Here is a 21,656-nt window from a genome sequence, read left to right on the forward strand (position 1 = left end):
CTGCTAAATAGTTAAATTATAAATGTCTTAACGTTTTATAGACATTTCTTTACACCTTTGAAGTTAGAGAAAATGTTTTGGCGTGCGGATGGCGGATGCAGTACATTTGTACATTTCATTTATTTGATAGGGACAGTTTGACATTTGCGGTCAGTTTGCCAACCAGCGATTGTTTAGTGCTGAAATAGTTAAGATGATGAAGTTGTGACTAAACAAACACCCCTGTCTATCGTTAGGTTCGTGACGCGCTTCATTGACCTGGACGGCCTGACATGTATCCTGAACTTCCTGAAGAGCATGGACTACGAGACCACCGAGTCGCAGATCCACACGTCTCTGATTGGCTGCATCAAAGCGCTAATGAACAATTCCCAGGGCCGAGCCCACGTCCTCTCCCACACAGAGAGCATCAACTGCATCGCTCAGAGCCTGGCCACGGAGAACGTCAAGACCAAGGTGGCCATACTGGAGATCATGGGCGCTGTGTGCCTGGTGCCCGGCGGCCACAAGAAGATCCTAGAGTCTATGCTGCACTACCAGCGCTTTGCATGCGAAAGGACACGCTTCCAGGTGGGTCGGCGGTGAAGAATGGGAAGACATTTTGTCATCGTTTTGCAAGATTGTTTGACAGCACCTGCACGAAAGCAAAACATATATTTTAACAGCTTTGCTTACATTTGTACATCCCTCAGACGCTTTTAAACGATCTGGACCGGAGTACGGGCCGCTACAGAGACGAGGTCAACCTGAAGACAGCCATCATGTCCTTCATCAACGCTGTGCTGAGTCAAGGCGCTGGCGAGGTGAATTCATTGCTCAATGCAATGTGCTCTCTTTCTCACTTGACCACCTACCCGTATGTGACATTAAGCACACACTCCTAAAGCCGTACTTTGTTGTCCTTTGTTTTAGGCTAGTTTGGAATTCCGCATCCACCTCCGATATGAGTTTCTGATGCTTGGAATTCAGCCCATAATTGATAAGCTACGTTCCCACGAGAACTCCACGCTAGACAGGTACGTTTTGGAACACTGCCTGTGATCTTGTGTCTCCTACCCTAGACAAATGCCGGTGCTCATTATACTAATGCAAGTATGTCATTCAGTGTGCCAGGTCAGTCCAATCTCTGTTTACATGAATATCTTTCTCCCACAAACTAGAGACACTGATGTAATCCGATTGTACTGCCTGGGGCTAGGGGGAGGGGGGTGGGGGGCCCTCCATTTCACAACACTCAGATTTACTGTCTCATTGTTATTGTAAAAAGTGAAACTATGCCTATGAAAACTGCACGATCAGGTTCTGTAAAGCTCTGGTAAAATGACTTCATCACTAATCCTGCTGTTTCATGTTCGTTGTCAGGCATCTAGACTACTTTGAAATGTTACGGAATGAGGATGAGCTGGCTTTGTCGAGACGTTTTGAGTCGGTGAGGAAACAATTTCCTGCTCTTAGTCCCGCATTCCTTACTAATATTTGTGGCCTTGTTTATTGACGGGAGGAATCGTTTTGTCTCTTCCAGGTGCATATAGACACCAAAAGTGCTACCCAAGTTTTTGATCTCATCCGCAAGAAGATGAACCACACTGACGCATACCCGCACTTTATGTCTGTCCTGCACCACTGCCTTCTCATGCCGCGTAAGTGTTTCTGTGTTTCTGTGTGTGTGTGTGTGTGTGTTTTCCTACACTCTTCATTTCACACACACTCTGTGTGAGAAGTGAACGTGATATTGTTTATTTATGTTGTTGGTGTCTTATAATCCCGTAAGGGATGGGTCTTAACGACAATACACGAAAATAAAGCTTCATTCATTCACACTCTTTTCTCCCCCTCAGATAAGAGAAGTGGGAACACTGTACAGTACTGGCTGCTGTTGGACAGAATCGTCCAACAGATGGTCCTGCAGACTGACAAAGGTCACGACCCCGACGTCGCGCCACTGGAGAACTTTAACGTGAAGAACGTTGTCCGGATGTGAGTCATCTTCACACATGGCATGATGAAAGAGTGAAGGCTCATTTATTTTATACTCATCACGCAACCCTTTTGTTAACCCATTCTGACCTGAGATCAGATTCATACGAGGTTTCCACTGGACACACACTGGTCTGATTAACCCATTCTGACCTGAGATCAGATTCTAAAAATGTCAGTCGCTCTTCGATTTTTCAAAAATAGCAGACCTACAAGCTCGTATCGCGCCACTCGGTGGCGCGATATGAGCTTGTAGATCTGCTATTTTTAAATAGCTAAAGCATAACATGATGCTGACACCAAAATGGGTGCCCGGTGAGAATGGGTTAAGCATAGAAGAATGTCTCACTCCAGAGGGCCACATTGCATATTACTGTCGTACAAGCTCAAAACGCGGCGAGCTTGTAGATCAGCTACTTTAGCTATTATTTAAATTGAAATCCTGAATTTGAGTTTTAATTGGAATCCTGAAATGTATTTTTTATTTTTTATTCAAATACCTTTAATTATAGTTATGTTACATACATACATTGGGGGGGGGGGGGCATGTGGCCCCTGGGCCGGCAGTTGCCTAACTCTAAACTGAGTAAAAGTGTTGCTTTCATAATGTTGAATGGGTTGCGCGACTAAGTGGGTAATCTCAATAAGCTCTGGAATTTTAATTAATTAAAAGCCTATAGGAATGATTAACGTATGCAGTTTCCTTCAGAGCCTTAAGATTAAAACCTCTTTAACAGCCAATTATATCCGGAGACAATCTCCACATGTTAGCTAGCAACTGTTGCTGTTGCATTGGTAAGGTAATCACTAGTCACGTGTGTTTTTGACAGGCTGGTCAATGAAAACGAGGTCAAGCAATGGAAAGAACAGGCGGAGAAAATGAGAAAAGGTACGTATGATTATAAATGGAAACGGCCTGATAGAGGAGAAGTTGTGCCCATCCCAATTAGATCCAATCTGATTAACCCATTAAGATCTGAGACCAGATTCTACAAATGTCCTGACAGTTTTCAGAAAAACTTATGTTCCTATGACAGTGGTTCTCAAACCATTTCATATCAAGGACCCACAACATGATATGTATTCAGCCGCCGACCCCCATCTGAAAATGTTTTGCACCAGGGACCCCTAGAAGCAATGATTTGAGTTAAAAACGTTCTCTGTGGAATAATTTGTGCCACATTTTCACGATTTTTCAAAAATAGCAGATCTACAAGCTACGAGTTTGCATATCTGCTATTTTAAAACGGCTAAAGTTTAAAATAATGGTTAAAGTGGTTCAAAGCTAAGGTCTAAATGGGTTAATGATGAATGTGTCTCGTTAACCGACATCCCCCTTCCCTGGATAGAGCACCACGAGCTGCAGCAGAAGTTTGACAAGAAGGAGCGAGAGTGTGACGCCAAGACCCAGGAGAAGGAGGACATGATGCAGACCCTCAACAAGATGAAAGAGAAGCTGGAGAGGGAGAGCACAGAACATAAAAATGTCAAGCAGCAAGTAGCTGAACTCACCGTTCGGCTGCATGAACTCAGCACCGTAAGTTGGCCTTACCATGTTAGAACTGTATTCATTTATTCAGAATTTCTACTAACATTTTCTTCATGAAGTTAAAGAAGGCCCCAAAAAAGAACAAAATGACCCCCCCCCACACACACACACACACTATAAAACTATAAAAGAAAAACTAAAAGAAACAATTGTGTTTATAAACTATAAACGCATTACTTCCAAAACACACATTACATTAACCACTTCAACCATAGCATCCTTATTCTGAGGGGAACATTAGCCAAACGAGTAAAAGATCTACAAGCTGACAATGCCGTGTGATCTACAAGCGTTGAGAAATACGGTTGTTTTTTGGGCAAAGAGGTTTGGTGTAGAAGGAGAAAATAGCAAAACAAGTACAGAGCTATTAAGTATTAAGGCTTTAATGGGTTAAATAATGTCTGAAGATACACATTAACATTAATTAGTAGAGAAGATAATGTGTGTAAACTAAAAATAGAAATAAACATTAACTGATAAAGGTGCATCAAACAAGTCTATGAAGCTATCTATGAAATCTATGAAAAGGTTTAATCTGCAACACAATGTTGAAGACCCCCGATTGAAAACACTTCAGTGTTAAACATGGACCAAGGAGGAATGCTCCTGGGCGTGCGTGTGGTGTTAAACGCAGCCATAGTTCATTGTGGACCCCTATTTTCCTCAATTCACCGTGACGGAATGTGACACAAACAACACATGGGGTTAGTAATTGAAAAAAAGGTTTTTTTTTGGCGGGGTGAAGTATTCCTTTACATTATACTGTGGAAAAATCTAGATATTGACCAGTGGTGATGATCCATGGCAGCTAAGTAGGACTCTAGATGCTCTTTAGACAGACATGTGAGGTCTACAGTATAAGTATCACTAAGGGGCACAGCAGAGGCAGTTCCCCTCATAGTAGGTGTTATTTCTGTCCTTCCAGAGACAGGCTACCATGGTGCCTGGTGGTCCCCCGCTCCCCCCTGGACCCCCGGGTGGACCTGTCCCCCCTCCTCCTCCACCATCGCTTGCGGGCATGCCACCTCCTCCCCCTCCCCCTCCTGGGGGCATGTTTGGCATGCCACCTCCTCCACCGCCGCCCCCACCCCCCGGTGGCCCGCCGCCTCCCCCTGGGCGTCCTCCAATGGGAGGGATCCCTCCGCCACCCGGGGCACCCATGGGCCCGTCTATGGTCAGGAAGAACATACCCCAGCCGTCCAACGCGCTCAAGTCCTTCAACTGGGCCAAACTGGCAGAGGTGAGCATTTAGTGTGCACTGCTACTGTATGTGCAGAACGTAAAAACGTCAAACAGGATACTAAAAGCTGTTGTTTGTTTATTTCTATTTGGATAATTTACTAAAAAAACGTATGATTCTCTTAGAATAAACTGGAGGGCACCGTTTGGATGGATGTGGATGACGGCAAGGTTTTCAAAGTCCTGGATCTGGAGGACATCGAGAAGACCTTCTCAGCCTACCAAAGACAGCAGGTACTGGGGCTGCTGTGTGAAGAAGATCATGATAGCCTCTGTCTCCCTCTAGTGTCTGGAGGGGAAGGTCTAGTTCAGCTTTTAGGGTGTGGTATGGGCGGGGCAGGGTGTAGTATCTACTAGCTTACACTACCTGACACAAGTCTATAGGTTGAGGTTCTGTTCAAATGGCCTACTGTTGGAGACTGTTTGTCATTTCCGTTCACAAAAATATATTTTAAAATGTCTTTAGAGCTTGTTTTTTTTATTTCAATTTCTGCTAAGCAGCAAGCTATATATGCTTAGATGATTTCTATTTATATTAGGATATAAATTTGACAAAAGACAAAACGGAAGTGGGGAGGAGCCTTCACATCCGCTTTATATTTTACTCATGATCAGAGCTTCCATTCTCCAGACTGTATGACGGAAACTTTTGAAAATTACGAGAGGCAACAGTCTGGCCACGCAAGACTAGTTTGGACATTGTCGTAATTACTGTCTGTCTGTCGGGAGAGATAGACAATGGACATGAAAGAAATATTGGAGTGTATCTTTAACCCATTCTGACCGGGCACCCATTTTGGTGTTGGCATCGTGTCGTGCTTTAGCTATTTAAAAATAGCAGATCTACAAGCTCATATCGCGCCACCGAGTGGCGCGATACGAGCTTGTAGGTCTGCTATTTTTGAAAAATCGAAGAGCGACTGACATTTCTAGAATCTGATCTCAGGTCAGAATGGGTTCATCAGACCAGTGTGTGTCCGGCGGAAACCTCGTATGAATCTGATCTCAGGTCAGAATGGGTTAATTAGCCTGCAGGGAACATCACGGACTAATTGACTGTCAAATAATTTCATCAAACCAAGGGAAAAAAATGCAACCATTGAAGCGAAACAATGCAAAGTTTGCAGGTCGATTTTTATTTTAGAATTAACCTTTCATGCATTTTACCAACTTCATTACCATCTCACATTTGAAAGAAATGCCATTCTCATTTTCTGATTGTAGCACAGCTTGTAGTTAGTTGATTCCACTGTAATGCAATAGAGAATAGAAACTGCATGAGTGAGCTGAATTAGTGATGCACAGTTACAGCCGTACGTATTACTAAAATCAGTTGACGAGAAGAGAATGTCTTTGGCTCGTCACACTGAAGGTATAAAAAGTGCCAAATTTCACCAGGCCAATGTATGACCTACAATACAGACAGTCATTGAGTAATTCTTGGCTTACCAAAAGCTTGGTTGCATCTCTTTCTGGGATGTAGTTGTCACTACTTAAAAGCAACCATACACCCTGTATGAGGTGTGGAAAGATTCGTAATTGTTAAATTCTTTGGGTCTTTGGTTTCAAATGCTCAGCATTTGGAAAAGACTGTTGACTGTGCAGTCAATACTTAAAACTCGAAACTGGCATGATGACTGACACCTAAATTGATATTTATATAAACTAAAAGCAACTTTTTCAGGCTGCATCTTCTTAGTTCTGTGCAAAGCATGTGAAACATTAGCACACCGAATGCTCCATGTCTTACTACTCATTTCATTATTTTGTTCCACTGTTATTGTTTGTGCTTGTTTTTTTTGCCATTTGATTCATGGGCTGCATTCACATAACTGCTTTACTTAATCTAATGAGTGCCAACATCTTCCTTGCTTCTTGCCTGCATTCTAGGACTTCTTTATGGTCAATAACAACAAACAGGTGAGTGCACGTATGCAATAGTTCTACATAGGGCACAATCTGGGGTCTTTAATGTGGTCATAAATTCATTTATTTGAATGTTTAAAAACCCTATACACTTACACTACATTTCTTGTGTGACGAATAGAGGAAATAGCTTATTTACAAGCTGACAACGCGCCGCAATGCATTGTGAGCTTATAGATCTGCCATTTTTGTTATTTGGGGAAAACAACAAAAATGATTTTTTTAGACTCAGGTTTCCCACGTCTGGTAGAAAACGTTTAAAAAAGGCATGTCTACAAGCTCACAATGTGTCGCTTGTTGATTGTTAAAAAGCAGGCTAAATATAGAGCCCAACCCAGTCAAATAAGTATTTGTTTACTAAGTGTAGAGGGTTTAATTGTTTAATTCGTTGATAACTTATTTTACTGTGGTCTGAGAGTGCCATGGCTTTTTGATGTACTTTTGTGTTTTACACACAATGTAAGCCACTGACTAGATCTCACGGATTCATTCAAACAGAAAGAGGCAGATGATGTTGACTCTCTGACCTCCAAAAAAGTCAAGGAGCTCTCCGTCATTGATGGCCGTCGAGCACAAAACTGCAACATCCTCCTCTCACGGTACGTGTCATAACATTGTTAAAAAATATATATATATAAGAAAAAAAAATACAATGGCACGTAAAGATGCTGTTCTTAGTTTATTTATATAACCGCTGTCACACAGTTTGATAACGGAGCAGTCCTGAACATTTATTTGTATAAGCAATAGTTAGATTTTGGTTTCCCATACAGGAGACCCGGTTTGAAGGGATTTCCCCTTTGCATGAGCGGTAGATCATTGGTGTCCCATGTGGGAGATCAGGTTTCCCTCAAATCCAAGTGGTTGCATATGCTGTCATAGCTTGATTTATTGATGGTGTTCATCCTGGACTTTCCTTTTTCCGGTGTGCAACACAGACTGAAACTTTCTAACGAGGAGATGAAGAAAGTCATTCTCACAATGGATGAACAGGAAGACCTACCAAAAGATATGCTGGAGCAGGTACGCTATTGAGTTTGCAGGTGCTCATAATCACCCAGCGTAGACCGGACCGGTGGATGGATGACTACTAGAATAATCACACACGGTTTTATTGCCATTTTAATATTCTTGTCCTCAAAAGATACTAAGGGCAGATTTACACTGAGTCCGTTTGATTCAAACTGTTCCCGAATACGATTGCCTGGTCCCCGCTGGCCATGATTGTCATTGGCCTTGATTCTTCTTTCCGCACGCGAGTACACTTCATCCAACTGTAGTCAGTGCTTTCACATTGCATCGATCTGTATCCAAGTACACTTCAATCGGTCCAGAGACTACCTCCATGCGGTCCCGGGAACGGTAGGGTGATCCGCTCCGGGGAACTGTACGTAGCGTTCACACTACCACAACATCTGAACGGTAGGGTGATCCGCTCCGGGGAACTGTACGTAGCGTTCACACTACCACAACATCTGAACGGTAGGGTGATCCGCTCCGGGGAACTGTACGTAGCGTTCACACTACCACAACATCTGCCAAGTGGTCCCGAGTGCGTACCTGGGACCATAGTGTGAATCTGCCCTGAAATAAGTAGAAATGGCCTCTGTATTAAAAAAAAAAAAAGCATTTTACTTGTGCTTACAGTTGACAGAGACAGGAACAGTGAAATAACACTGTAGATAACCTGAGTTAATCTGAGTTATAAATATAAATCCCTTAAACAGTAATTATGTAAAAATAAATGTATTCACAGACTGAGCCACCATAATGACCTCATGCCAGATCTTGACTTATTACTAGCACATTGGAATGACTCCTTATTTAAATAATTTCATCTACCCCATTCTTACAGATGCTGAAATTTGTCCCAGAGAAGAGTGATGTGGATCTCTTAGAAGAGCACAAACATGAACTGGACCGAATGGCAAAAGCTGACCGCTTCCTCTATGAAATGAGCAGGTACCATAAGGGCAATAACAATGCAAATTCAATCGGCACTGTTGGGATCTCATGTCAGTATGTAAATCATCTCATCGCCTCCCGTATCGTCTAACAAAAGTGAACTTGACTACACTGTACTGGACTGGTTAACCCATTCTGACCGGGCACCCATTTTGGTGTTGGCATCATGTTATGCTTTAGCTATTGAAAAATAGCAGATCTACAAGCTCATAGCTTGTAGGTCTGCTATTTTTGAAAAATCAAAGACACTTTTAGAATCTGATCTCAGGTCAGAATGGGTTAATAATGAAACTGTCAGGATGTAATAGACATTTTTAGAATCTGATCTCAGGTCAGAATGGGTTAAAGTTAAACATTAGACTGTGCTGTTCTAACCCATGACACATAACCGCTTTCAAGTCGGCGCCGGCGAAAGACAATGTAGCTCAGCGTTGCTATGTAACAATGGTCATTGTTTTCTTTGCGTCATCCTAGATTAAATCAGATCACCATATGGGATCCTACTCAGCAGGAACATTGTACTGTTTGGGCATGGATATGGTTTCTGGAAATAACAAAAGAGGCTGTAATAATGGCCCCGCTTCCCAGTGGATCTCTTGATGTCTTGTTGATATGACATCATATTGATGATGGTCAGTCTTGCACAAATATGGAGAGACAGTGGAGCTGAGTTCATGAATGCACAAAATGTGAAGAATATTCACAGAAACAAATTCACAGTATGTGAAAGTTTCCTCAGCCTTCTGACAAGACATTTGGTGCTGACTAGTCCCATGGTTCTAGAGATTAGTCGCGTACACACACACACACACACACAGAGACAGACAGACTGTCTTTGTAGTTTGTAGATGGCTCGCCTCGTAGGAGCCATGCTATGAAGACACTAAAGATTGATGGCTATTATTATAACTTTATTTGTGCACATGGACTGAGCCAATTTGTTAATATTATTGTCAGCATGATTTGTGTCTGTTTTGCACATTTTTACTTTTCACAACTTTTAGAACGTTTTTGATTTGTTTTCTAAACTCATTGACGTACATCCTGTTTTTAATTTACCGGTAATACTTTTGTTTTCTGCGCTCTCCTCTAACACGCATTGTCTATTCCTCTTCCAGAATTAACCACTACCAGCAGAGACTGCAGTCACTCTACTTCAAAAAGAAGTTTGCAGAGAGGGTAGCTGAGGTCAAACCCAAAGTTGAAGGTGAGAATAAATGTGTATATGTTTGGAGGCTCAATCTGTAACTCATATCTCACATCCAGTGCTTTATGCACTTGTAGAGCAGTGAATATGACTGTGTATTGTGTTGAAGTGAAGAAACCAGTTAACGAAAGTGGATTTTTCAAGAATGACGTGGCCCTCAGTTCTAGCTGCTCTCTGCCCCGATTGACATTTTGAAAGATCTAACAGTGCAGCTTGGCAGTTGCCACAAAGGGTGTGTGTGCATGTGTGGCTGTTTGCACATGCCGTGTATGTGTGGGGGGGCTTATTAGCAGAAGCCAGAGCGAGAGGTTGCCACTCCCACAACTGTACTTAAAGCACACAATTACATCAACATTCCAGATGGAAATTGAACCACAAGAAAGAGGAATAATGGAACAATTATATTCCATTAGTCACTGCACAGCCATGTCAGAATTTTGAACAGTAGAGTTGATGTTGTTATTGGAGACTTAAATGTGTAGACGACAGCTAGACAATGTGACATGATGTGTCCGACCTAAATTTCAATGACCAAATTCAGATGGGGTCACAGTGAGTCCTCCAGGAGCCTTCATATGCCGTTCTGTTCTTCATGTCGCCATTCCTCAGCTCTGACCAAGGCCTCCAAAGAGATCTTACAGAGCAGAAACCTGAAGCAGCTGTTGGAAGTGGTGCTGGCATTCGGAAACTACATGAACAAGGGCCAGAGGGGCAACGCATACGGCTTCAAGGTGTCCTCACTCAACAAGATCGCCGATACCAAATCTAGCATCGACAAGTAAGAAAGCGAGAACCCCAGATTTCAGGTTGAACACCAGGTTCAGGTTTTCAGGATAAAAGGAGTAAAATGCAAGTCACCCAACGTACTGTAAGAAAAAACTTTTGAATGGGAATAACAACTTTTCGGTCTGTTAGACGTTCATCAGGTTAGATAACCTGATGAAGGTCTATTGTCTATTGGTTTAATTGCAATTGAAGACAGTGTGAGGGAGTTTTGTCTTTAGGGATAAAAGGAGGACATGGTCTGGTATTGGGATGTTGATGATGAGAGCACACGCTGTCATCTGTTTAGTTAGAACATGTATTGTAAGAGAGGCCCAGCCAGCTTCATATGACCAACCACGTGTGTGCTTGCAGGAACATCACTCTCTTGCACTACCTGATCACCATCCTAGAGAAGAAGTACCCCAAAGTCCTGATGTTCCAGGAGGACCTGCAGAATGTTACAGAAGCAGCCAAAGTCAAGTAGGTTGAGCTTTTGGTTTCACACTGGCTAGTTAAATTAACTCTTTTCGCCCCAAAAGAATATCCTTCATATCCTATATTCATACATTGGTTTTCATTTTTCTTTTTGCTGCAGCATGACAGAACTGGAGAAGGACATCAGTAATTTGCGTAACGGCTTGAAAAGCGTCGAGAGCGTGAGTCACAACGAGGCCTATTGTGAATATTCTATTTGCACATTGAATACATATTGTTTGTGAAGTCATGTGGTGTGTAACGCAGTTCTGCTCTCTTTGCCCCTAGGAGCTAGAATACCAGAAGAAGCGACCGCAGGAGGCGGGTGACAAGTTTGTGTCTGTGGTGAGCCAGTTCATCACAGTGGCTAGCTTCGGCTTCTCTGATGTGGAAGACTCACTCACCGAGGCCAAAGAGCTGGTGAGTCAGTGCAACAGGCTGGCTTGTTTTCTTGCAGATGGCTCAAACCATCAATCTGTGTATCCATTGGCAAACAACGGCGTCTAAGCTATGCAATGTGTTGTGTCTTTAGTTGAAAATCTGTTGTTTTCTTCAAATGATACAAACCGTGGTAAAAGTTAGGGTTCAGCCTACGGCATGTTCTACACATGCGATCGATGAAGAGCCCTTGGTGAAGAGAGAGCACCTCTGTAGCTCAAGGGTGGAGTCAGGACTGAGCTGAGGGAGTTGTAATTCAATTCAAAATATGCGTGTTCTGGTATCACTATTCAAAAGAGGACATCGTTTCTAGCTTTTAAGATGTTTAATGCATTCCCAGATGTATGCATGTGCACGCACGTACCCCTGCTAGACCAGCAGATCTTCTATGGCCGGATTTATATTTGCTGCGCTCTGAAAACCCTAGTGTTCCTGTTCTGGAAGAAAATAACCAATTTACAAGCTCACATTGCATTGTGATGTGATGCGTATTGAGCTTGTACATCTGTGTAGAGGGGGGAAAAAGGGGGGCTCTGTAGCCCCTTTGCATTACCCTAGTCTTTATCCTTCCCAGTCTTCCTACTGTCCCAATTTAAAATGCAAGGAAATACTGGGGCATTTTCGCACATTAAAGTTAGTTTTATGCATGTGTGTCCCAGTTTGTTCCTGCTTAGTAGCACTTTCATCTTGAGCATGTTTGTTTTTTAGTGCACGTTCACTGACCAAGCATCTTTTGTGGGGCCTGGGGCCTGCACAGTTACATTTCTTAGAATGTTTACTATGTGCTCTGCATGCCTTGGTAAAGTCCTTTTTACATGTGTGCATGACTGGATATATAGAGTGCAAGATGCCAAGATCACAGGAGTATTTGTATGAGAGGACAAAACTATATTTCATGTCGTTGGGAAGTCAAATTGCCCTCGACTTCTGTTGGGAGACGTCGCAAAACATCATCACATTCACTTACACGTGACGTGCATGTGCACAAAAGCATGAATCACTAACATGATTGCTTACAGAGTTGGCATTGACATACACATCTTTTGAAGGTAGATGTTCTCAGCATGATCTCACATCTGGTCTTCCTCTTTTTTAAACTTGCGTCGTTCCATAACCGACAAACACATTTGGCCTTAAATTGGCTCTGGCTCCAGCCTCTGGTCTCAGCTGTAATCGGCAGCCGGTCACATCTGGGTTAACAAGGTCTTCAAAGCCTGGATTTCTAGTTGTAGCCCTCCTCTGATTTCAAAGACATGAGTGCCCTGTAAAAAGTCACAAGGTGGGTAAAACATGGTTCTGCCCGGCGCTGTTGTAAACCCGTCACCCTTTCTGTGGCCCCCCAGTTCCTGAAGGCAGTAAAGCACTTTGGTGAAGATGCCAGCAAGATGCAGCCAGATGAGTTCTTTGGCATCTTTGACCAGTTCCTGCAGTCGTTCTCTGAAGCACAGCAGGAGAATGAGAACATGCGGAAACGCAAGGAAGAGGAGGAACGCAGGGCCAAAATGGAAGCTCAGGTATGCATTCAGTGACTTCCAGATGCTGCAAAACAGAAGGGTAAAGGCTAATGCTTTTTCGCACAGTGGTGTCACAAAAAAATTTGTATTGTTTTTTTTGCCAAACGATGAGAAAGTATAAATTGGAATTATCATTGGAATACAAAACGTATACCATGGGAAACACCACATCAGCTTGCTTGTATTGCTGTTGATTTAACTTTCCCCCGTGAATAACATAAACAGTGTGCATTTGCTCATTGTGTCAATATAAATCTGATCTTTTTTTCTCATAGCTGAAGGAACAGAGGGAAAAAGAGCGAAAGGCACGTAAAGCCAAGGAAAACGGCGAGGAAGACGGTGGCGAGTTTGACGACTTAGTGTCAGCTCTGCGATCGGGAGAGGTCTTTGACAAAGACCTGTCCAAGATGAAACGCAACCGCAAGCGCATCAACAGCCAGGCCACGGATTCTTGCAGAGAACGACCAGTCACTAAGCTTAACTTCTAAGTGGGATTGACCTCACTATCTGGTACCCTCAAAGTTCCCATGCTGGCTGTGGCCACTTGATCGGCTTGTCCTCCTTTCACTTTGTGTCAGACTGACATCTTCATTCTGCAACATTCTCGGCCAACACCACCACCCAGCTCCGCTTGAATAAACCATGGCCTTGATTCGTTGTTTTTGCAGAACCATTGAAAACATGTTTTTGACTCTTCACCCTCTTGACTTTTGTACTGTATGTTAAAAGGAGCAGGAGCCGAAAAAGATGTCATGCATGACCAAATAGGACATTTCTCACTGGGTGAGTGTGAAATCAGCCAGGTCATGGAGTCACGTGGCAAGAGCAGAAATGATTCCCTCTGGACAAGCTCTCCAGCGTTCATGCCTCTAAGAGTGAAAGCTGGAGAACGTATCCAAAATCACCACAATTATTTGGTAGAATCCATTCCATGCTGTTTTTTTATATGTAAGTAACCATGCACAATGAACTGTGCAGCTAATAGACTTACTCAAGTTTTGGACCAGACAAGAAGATGATTCCATAAAAACCAAGGGGCCATTTTGTATGGAACGATTTCAACGAGTGACAGGGTGCACTGACGCACTTCCTGAGTTGTCCTAGCGACGTCTGTTGGAGAAAGACTTGTGAGAAACTCCCTTTACACCGTTTTTCTCTTGCAATTAAAACCACACAGGGACTGAAACAAGAAACGATGCATTGTTGGATGAAAGTGGTTTTAAGTACAAGTGAAGAATGTTGGCGGGAGGCCTTCTTTTCCATTCAACATTATTGACATGCAACGTTTATGTATTGATATATAGCTGTATGTTTTACGGATGTTTTCTGTTAAGAGCTGGCCTTAACTCTGTTGATATTATTGTTGAGAGGCTACTCCTGAGGCCTGGGCCTCATCTGCAATTTCTCAACAAGTGTGGACACTCATGTCATAGATTATACATGTATAAATATTATATAAGGTTGACTGCTTGTTACACGTGTACACAGGCATTTTAAGTACTATGCTAAATGACAGTAAAACCATACCCAGTCAATGCAATACACTCACCCTTCCCCTATCACAGCACTGCCCCCCTTTTACATTTTTACTGGGTAGTTCGACTATGTTACCTTCGCATCAACTGGATTTACACTGGACAATAAAGTCTGGAACCACCACAGATCTGGAATATATACAGTAAGAGGATCATCTGAATTATCCTCCTTTTAACCCCACTCTGCCCAAAATGGGCGTTGCCTTCATTGGGCTTTTATAATTTAATTTTAAATCGCCTTCCATTGTATGATGATCTGAGGTTAATAAATGGGAGAAACGTTACTTTGTTTGCAGTTTTTTTATTGTAGAAAAGCTGCTGTTGTTTTTGTTTGTTTGTTGTGTTTTTGAACAGACTGGATCAGGATTTACTGTAACAAGATAAAATGTAGAAAAGCGCAATTTGTTTCTCAGGTGTACCCAAATATTCTCTGTGACTGTGTGTGTATAGATAGTAAGTCTAGAGATGACAGATTATGCTTTAAATGTTTTTCCCTGATTACTGATTTGTGTGACCTTGAGACATCTATGTTAACAAATCTTTATCTTAACTAAAACAAGCTCACAACGCGTCGCTTCGCAATGCATTGTGAACTTGTAGATCGGTCATTTTCTAAGACTAGAATTATAACATGTCCAACATTGGGACACCAGGTCGAAAGTGGGACAGGTTAGGAACCTGTCTCTTAGCTCCTTCTAGTGGTCAGTAACTGTCACTGTACAAGATACTCAACATCCATTTATCATGGGTGTTTTTTGTCTGTTTTTTTTTTAAAGAATTATTCAACATGTTGTCATGGATTACCACTTGAAAGTGTTGATGCTGAGCAGACCAGAAAAAAGATCTGAAGAAAATCACACAGCCCATGTTCACCCTGTTCTTTGAGTTTCTCTCCTTAGGCCAAAGTGCTTTAGAGTTACCGGTAAGTCTCAAAGATTATCCAGGTCTCTTATCACAAGTTTATTATACGGAATAAAGCATTCACAGCATTGTCATATTATGCAGATAGTTGCAACGTAGATTTCAGAATAACTGGTTTGGTCTTGATTTGTATTACCGTTGTATGTGTATCTCACATCCAGCTATGAAGTCATTATTTAATATCCTGATAATACACCTTATGATGGAACCCAGTGTCAAGCTCATAACCCAATGCTTTTATTTGGTACAATTGTGGAGTTTTGTGGTTTGATTTACAGCAACATCTTCCCGTTGTGGGGCTGGAATGGGAGGTCATCCCTGGTAAAAGACATCAGGCAGCGAGCACAGACTGGACAGCCAACTGGGAGAAGCGGGCTGAATTCAAGGTAATGTTTATTACAATTGAACTGAATTAAGATATATTTTGTGGAAAAACTGTACACATGTAATTCAAAAATAACTAAGCTGTAGGGAAGAATTTAGTTTTGTGCTGAATACTGTGCATTCCTCATTCGGTCCATTGTTGCATTGTGTATTCGGGGTCAAACGAAAAATATTGTTATCGATGCATAGAAACACTAGACGTCGTCCATTCTCATTTGACTAGAAATCCATGTGTAAGCTGGTCATCACACTCTTGTACAAAACGGGACACGCCCGTGTAGAATGCTCTGCCGGCAACCTCCACCACCACAGCCTTATGGTCTCCACACACGGTCTCCTGAACAGAGGGAAAGACAATGGTGTCAACCTGTGGGTCGGGAGGATACTGCAGGTGCGTGCGGGGCCCCAAAGTGGTGAAGAAGTGTCGATCGACAAGCTCTCAAAGTGTCATATTAGCTTTATTACATTGGCTATTTCTGAACATGACATGTCCACAATAAAGATGCCAGGTTGAACGTGGCTAAGTGTATGTGGGTTTTACTTAACCAATGAAGAGTATTTACAAGAGCTTGTGATTAAATAATAACTATATTGGAACTTAGGTCCTTTCCAGAAAAGTAAAACGTTTTGTACATACAAGGTTTCCACCGACGGCAACGATTTGTTATGTTATTACATACAAAATACTACAATGAGAATCAGAAGTAATTTTCAGACATGGAACATAGATTATAGTACTTAAAATTCCCCAAATACAAAATAAATATCACATACAAAGCTACTCAAAGAAGATTTTTGGAGGTGGGGGCACCTTCACTCGTTTATCAGTGTCCATTTCTTGGTATTATACAAAAATGTTTTCAATCTACGGTATGTACAAACATTCTAAGAGTTAGTTCCTGCTTCCAGAAGCTTTTAGAGCTGTCCATGTGCACAATCTGTGCAACTCTCTTAACTGTGCACACTGCACTCTGACTGACCCCAATTACAAGAAGCCTTGCAGAGCTAAGCTATACCTCAAACTGATACAGACCTTTGGCCAATGACTATGACCATGACAGTCAACCCAGAGTACTTTCACCTCGAGCTGTCTTATCAGTGGCCCAGTTCTGATAACTCATCCACCCTCGTTCACCTTTTAGTGAACTGAACTAATTGTAGACTTGAATTCTATTGTGAGACATTGTGGTACCTGGACAGCTTTTCCTGTGAACCGGGATCCCGTAGCCCCACTCTGAAAGGTCCGGGTCTGGTTGAGCTGGATGAGGCCCTTGTGGTACTGTAGAGCCACACGAGCCGTAACGCCAGAACCACAAGGGCTTCTGTCCACCTGCGGCAGGGAGAGTGTTGTTCTAAAATGCTACATTGTCTTTTTCTGTTTAAACTTTCCATTGACTCAAAATGCTATTTTTATGCACGTGAACCTGTGTAACCGTTTTGAAAAAGAAATCTGCCTAGCGGTGCCACTGGTAGGCCTGTTTCTGAGCTTCTATGAGACACAGACGAGCATACCTAAAGCAAACATAAAAAGCCCATAGACGTGGCTGACTTGACGTTGCGGGGGGGGGGGGGCACACACACACACACACACACACACACACACACACACACAAAGCCAGGCGTTGGAAGGTCTAGCCTCAAAACTTGTATCATTTTATTTGATCATGAGCATTAGTGGGGACCAATTATATGAAGATTGGTTGAAAATGGGGGAAGTCGTCCTTTAACAGTAGCTAAGCTTATACTTAGTGGACCGGCGGTCCCCCAGGGCTCACCTCTTTTTTGAGTGGTGCAACCACTCCAAGGAACAGCAATGTCCGTCCTAAACTATGTGACTATGTTACTATGTTTAGAGTACCAGTAGGGGCAAAAGTGGCGCTGTTGTGCCAGAAACGGAGAGATAGTGCAGTGCTGCACTGTTGCCTGCTAATGAGAGAGGGGCAGGGGGAGAGGGGAGTTGCACCACTCTTTTTCCTGTGTTCGGCTAAAACAGCTGAGCTACAAGCTCATGAGCTTGTAGGTCTGCTATTTTCTGCTGAATATATTCCTATTATGACATGACATGCCCAGAAAAGGGACACTAGTGTTCATGTAGTTAAAAAACTACGGAAAAAGCTCCTTGTGTCAAAAACGTCTAGTCGTCCAAGAAGTCTCTGTAATAGGAGTTCAATTCTGGTCTCAAAACCACTTTAAGGACCAGACTGCTGCCATGACAGTGCCGGGGTGACGGGGTCAGTATTTGTAACAGCCTTATTTCAACTTTATTAAACTCAATAAGTCAGCCAGAAAATAAAATGTAATTGATTTAAATTCAGCATAATGCTATGTGAAGCATTTATCATACTGTAAATAGACAGGAAAGCCACTGACTATTGTTGTATTGTATTGCATGTGATGGACTTGTAATTAAGCAAGGATACACTATTGTTTGAGGTCTATTTCATAGCATGCAATGTTTCATTATGAATATGATATATTTTCCACCAGACAACCAGTAGACACTGACTGTTGCCTGTCTGACAGGACACCCACTGTTGCTACAATGTCGAGAAACCAAAATAAATTGAATCCTGTATAATACGGGATGTAACTATTACATATCTCGACCATACATACCTGTGCCTCTGCAAACACACACACATTGGCAGTGGGATCAGTGGAATAAACATCTTTGCCGTCTGTGAGGATGGTACCATAGAGAAAGGCCAGGTCATCACTGGTTGGGTGGTGCAGTTTCACCTATAGATAATCAGGGTGAACTGTCGGTAAGTAAAGTCAGTTGTGATGACCCAGTTGTGATGCCCCTGTACAAGACCTTTATCATGCCTGTGCCATCAAGATAAACACAATTGCTCCCGATGTGCAGGTTGGTGCCTTGCATGGTTTCCTCCGGCATGGGTGAATGTAATGCACAGTCTCTGTAAAGCGCCTTGGATAAAAGCGCTATATAAATGCACCATTTACCATTTATCAAAACAGTGCCCAACAGTCCTGTCTCCCCCTGGTGGATGGTGGATCGAAAAACAAAAGTGCTGTTGGCTGTTCAATATCACTTACTTATAGCTAACAACACTGGCTCTCATTAAAGTCCAGCAGGTGGCGTCTCTCACTGCACAATATGTTAGGATCATAGCATGAACCTTCCCAACCTGCATGGACGGTAGGCTGCCTGCCACTTGATTAGTTTTGAGGTGCGCATTACAGTATACTTTCATTACTTTGTACTGTAGCACAACGGTCACGGAACCTGAGGTTCCCTGGACCCCACTTTGAGAACCACTGGCATAGAATATAATGGAATAATACTGTTAAGAGATTATTTTCTCCTGTACTGTAATAATAATAATAAATCTTACTTTAGATTTCACAGCTTTGGTCACTGCAGTGGCGAAGTCCACAAGATCCTGAGTCCTAGACTCTGACACATCCAAGCCGAACCTCTGGGCATCTACGAATGCATAGAACGCTCCTCCATAGCTTATGTCAACCACGACATCACCAAACTTTTCCACTGCCACCGTCACATCTGACAAACAAACACATTTGTAACCTGTGTGGACATGTTTGGCGACACTTGTTGTAAAGCTGTAATGTGTCGCTTTCCTTTACTCATCAGTGGAATTGTGTTGCTGAGAACTGTTTTGTATGATGTGCTTTGAAAATATCTCACACACAAAAACATACAGCAAAATGTAAAAGTGTTAATTTATACATTTGTAGCACTTGAGAATTACATGGGTGCACTCTCAGAGCGTAACAGATTTTTAACAGGCAGGTTTTTAAACGTTTTACTGCGTAAGACTGTCCATTGTACCTTACCTGTCGCGAATGCAAATGCTGGCACACTGTGAAACCTCACCCCTCCCGATTTCCCATCAGAGTACTCTACAAAGGCCTTGACCAGCCCGCAGGGACAGTGTATGTTCACTTGAGTCTCTGGTGACCGTGGCTGCTTGACGATGTTATAGTCCAGGGCGAATCGACCCAGTGCGATGACGGCATGTCCACACATGGTGCTGTAGCCCTCGTTGTGCATGAAGAGCACCCCCAGGTGGGCCTCGGGGAGCTCGCTGGGCACCAGAAGGGCGCCATACATGTCGTAGTGTCCCCGCGGTTCGAACATCAGCACCTTCCGCAGGTGGTCCAGGTGATCTCGGACGTAGGCGCGTCTGGCCAGCACGGTGTCGCCTTTCACCTCTGGGTACCCACTGAGGATGATGCGCAAAGGTTCCCCGCCCGTGTGCATGTCAACCACTGACAGCTCGTCTCCGCTGTGGGGTGGAAGCTGGATGTCCATCTAGATGGAATATAACAATTAGTTGTCTTCTAGTTTTTTTTTAGCAGAGATGCAGAAGCAGTGGGATCCTTTTCTAACCATATGAGTTATAACCAGTAGTGGACAACGTAGCTACTCAGTCCCAGCATGAGTAAAGTATAAGGTCAAATTTGCACAAGTTAAAGTACTGGAGTTTAGGAGCATTTTCTTTAAAAAACACTTTGCCCATTTTCAACCTATTTTCATATATTTGATCCTCACTAATGCTCATTATAACATGGTACCATTTTTGTCTATCCTGTCTGTGTCTCAGAGGAGAGTTCAGAAACCTGCCTAGTGCATACCAGTGACATCGATGGTGGGGGGGGATGAGGGCATCTAAGTTAATAGAAACTGCAGGGTTTCTATTCCTGGAAAGTTGGCATGCTATAATGGAAGACATTGTTGTCGCGTTAATGCAAATCAAAATAAGAAATTATGTGAAATCTTGTTTGAAAAACATTATCTGCCTAACGATGATGTCATGGTAGATGCTAGGCTGGTTTCAGCAGTGTCCACAGCCCTCCTATGAGACACAGACCAAATAGATGTTTTGAGTGGTGCAACCACAGCAGTGACCTATGTGTTCACCTATGTGGCCATGAGCACCAGTAGGGGCGCTGTTGTGCCAGAAACAGAGAGAGAGAGATAGTATTAGTGCTGCACTGTTGCCTGCTAATGAGAGAGAGAGAGAGGGGAGTTGCACCACTCAGTTCACACGGGTGTGATTTTTTGTACCATTTTTATCATGAGCATTAGTGCCTAATAGGACCAATGATGAAGATGATGATCATTATAGTGATATATTATGAAAATGGCTTATATATTTGTTGACATTTTCCTGTTCCTGTGTTGTGAGTTTGTAGATCTGCTATTTTTGGTTAATTCATCATGAAGTTTTTCCATTTCTAGTAATGTGTTGGGAGTAAAAACTAAAAGTACACAATATCTGTTTTTGAAATGTAGTGGAGTGATAGTCATAAAGGTATCCAAATTTCCGAATTTACTTACTGCAAGTGCTGTATTCAAGTAAGTATGCTACTACTGTCCACCACTCTACTGTCCATAACTAGGTAATTATCCTTGACATCTGGTCGAATAGCAATTTGTTGCAAGTAAGTTGTGTAACAACAACTTACTAACTTACTTCAGATTTGCCTTCCAGGTGTGTTTAAAAGTTAGTTCCAAAATCCTTCCCCAGCTGTTGTGAACTGCTTTCTGTAGGTTGTCTTCTTTCTCTTCCTCTATTCTGTAAAAACAAACTAAGTAGAGCTGCAGTGCCCCCTGCAATTTCGGATGACTACTATAGCCTACTTTTTCTACTTGACTCAAATTCAAGTTTTTCAAGGAATTCTGCATGCCAACGTTAATTAATAACTCACTGTCTGGTTGTAAGGAGGAGGAATGAGACAAGATTGTGAACAGTGATCATTCTTTATTGCATTGT

General features: G+C 42.6%; 2 protein-coding genes across 4 annotated transcripts in view; one reads left to right on the forward strand and one right to left on the reverse strand.

The window, feature by feature from the left end:
* Positions 1-14,873, forward strand: part of daam1b (dishevelled associated activator of morphogenesis 1b) — a 56,626-nt gene extending 41,753 nt beyond the window's left edge. For 2 of the 3 annotated variants that reach the window (XM_083790918.1, XM_083790919.1), the window contains exons 6-26: positions 237-570; positions 693-803; positions 913-1,016; positions 1,363-1,429; positions 1,523-1,640; positions 1,839-1,977; positions 2,808-2,866; positions 3,327-3,514; positions 4,452-4,766; positions 4,892-4,999; positions 6,656-6,685; positions 7,190-7,290; positions 7,630-7,714; positions 8,547-8,653; positions 9,775-9,863; positions 10,473-10,641; positions 11,001-11,108; positions 11,224-11,284; positions 11,391-11,522; positions 12,884-13,054; positions 13,330-14,873. In XM_083790918.1, coding sequence (XP_083647044.1) covers positions 237-570; positions 693-803; positions 913-1,016; positions 1,363-1,429; positions 1,523-1,640; positions 1,839-1,977; positions 2,808-2,866; positions 3,327-3,514; positions 4,452-4,766; positions 4,892-4,999; positions 6,656-6,685; positions 7,190-7,290; positions 7,630-7,714; positions 8,547-8,653; positions 9,775-9,863; positions 10,473-10,641; positions 11,001-11,108; positions 11,224-11,284; positions 11,391-11,522; positions 12,884-13,054; positions 13,330-13,542 — 2,809 coding nt within the window. In that variant the 3' untranslated portion in view covers positions 13,543-14,873. The remainder of the gene's footprint in view (positions 1-236; positions 571-692; positions 804-912; positions 1,017-1,362; positions 1,430-1,522; positions 1,641-1,838; positions 1,978-2,807; positions 2,867-3,326; positions 3,515-4,451; positions 4,767-4,891; positions 5,000-6,655; positions 6,686-7,189; positions 7,291-7,629; positions 7,715-8,546; positions 8,654-9,774; positions 9,864-10,472; positions 10,642-11,000; positions 11,109-11,223; positions 11,285-11,390; positions 11,523-12,883; positions 13,055-13,329) is intronic. The other variant, XM_083790920.1, reaches the window with a different exon arrangement.
* A 91-nt stretch (positions 14,874-14,964) lies between these two features.
* Positions 14,965-21,443, reverse strand: l3hypdh (trans-L-3-hydroxyproline dehydratase). Its single transcript, XM_083790921.1, has 6 exons — positions 21,357-21,443; positions 19,714-20,191; positions 19,251-19,420; positions 18,511-18,633; positions 17,087-17,224; positions 14,965-16,231 (listed from the first exon to the last, which is right to left on the reverse strand). The coding sequence occupies exons 2-6, from the start codon at positions 20,189-20,191 to the stop codon at positions 16,106-16,108; spliced, it is 1,035 nt and encodes a 344-aa protein (XP_083647047.1). The 5' UTR covers positions 21,357-21,443; the 3' UTR covers positions 14,965-16,105.
* Positions 21,444-21,656: the final 213 nt, after the last annotated feature.

Source organism: Protomyctophum parallelum (assembly GCF_964188405.1).
Source record: "Protomyctophum parallelum genome assembly, chromosome: 19".
Classification (NCBI taxonomy): Eukaryota; Metazoa; Chordata; class Actinopteri; order Myctophiformes; family Myctophidae; genus Protomyctophum; species Protomyctophum parallelum.

Excerpts from the sequence above, each read along its gene's own strand:
- l3hypdh (XM_083790921.1), bottom strand. The coding sequence starts at position 20,191 with ATGGACATCCAGCTTCCACCCCACAGCGGAGACGAGCTGTCAGTGGTT. Across the intron at positions 19,421-19,713 it reads AGCATTTGCATTCGCGACAG|ATGTGACGGTGGCAGTGGAA; the intron begins GTAAGGTACAAT and ends TTTGTTTGTCAG. Across the intron at positions 17,225-18,510 it reads GTGTGTTTGCAGAGGCACAG|GTGGACAGAAGCCCTTGTGG; the intron begins GTATGTATGGTC and ends TCCCTGCCGCAG.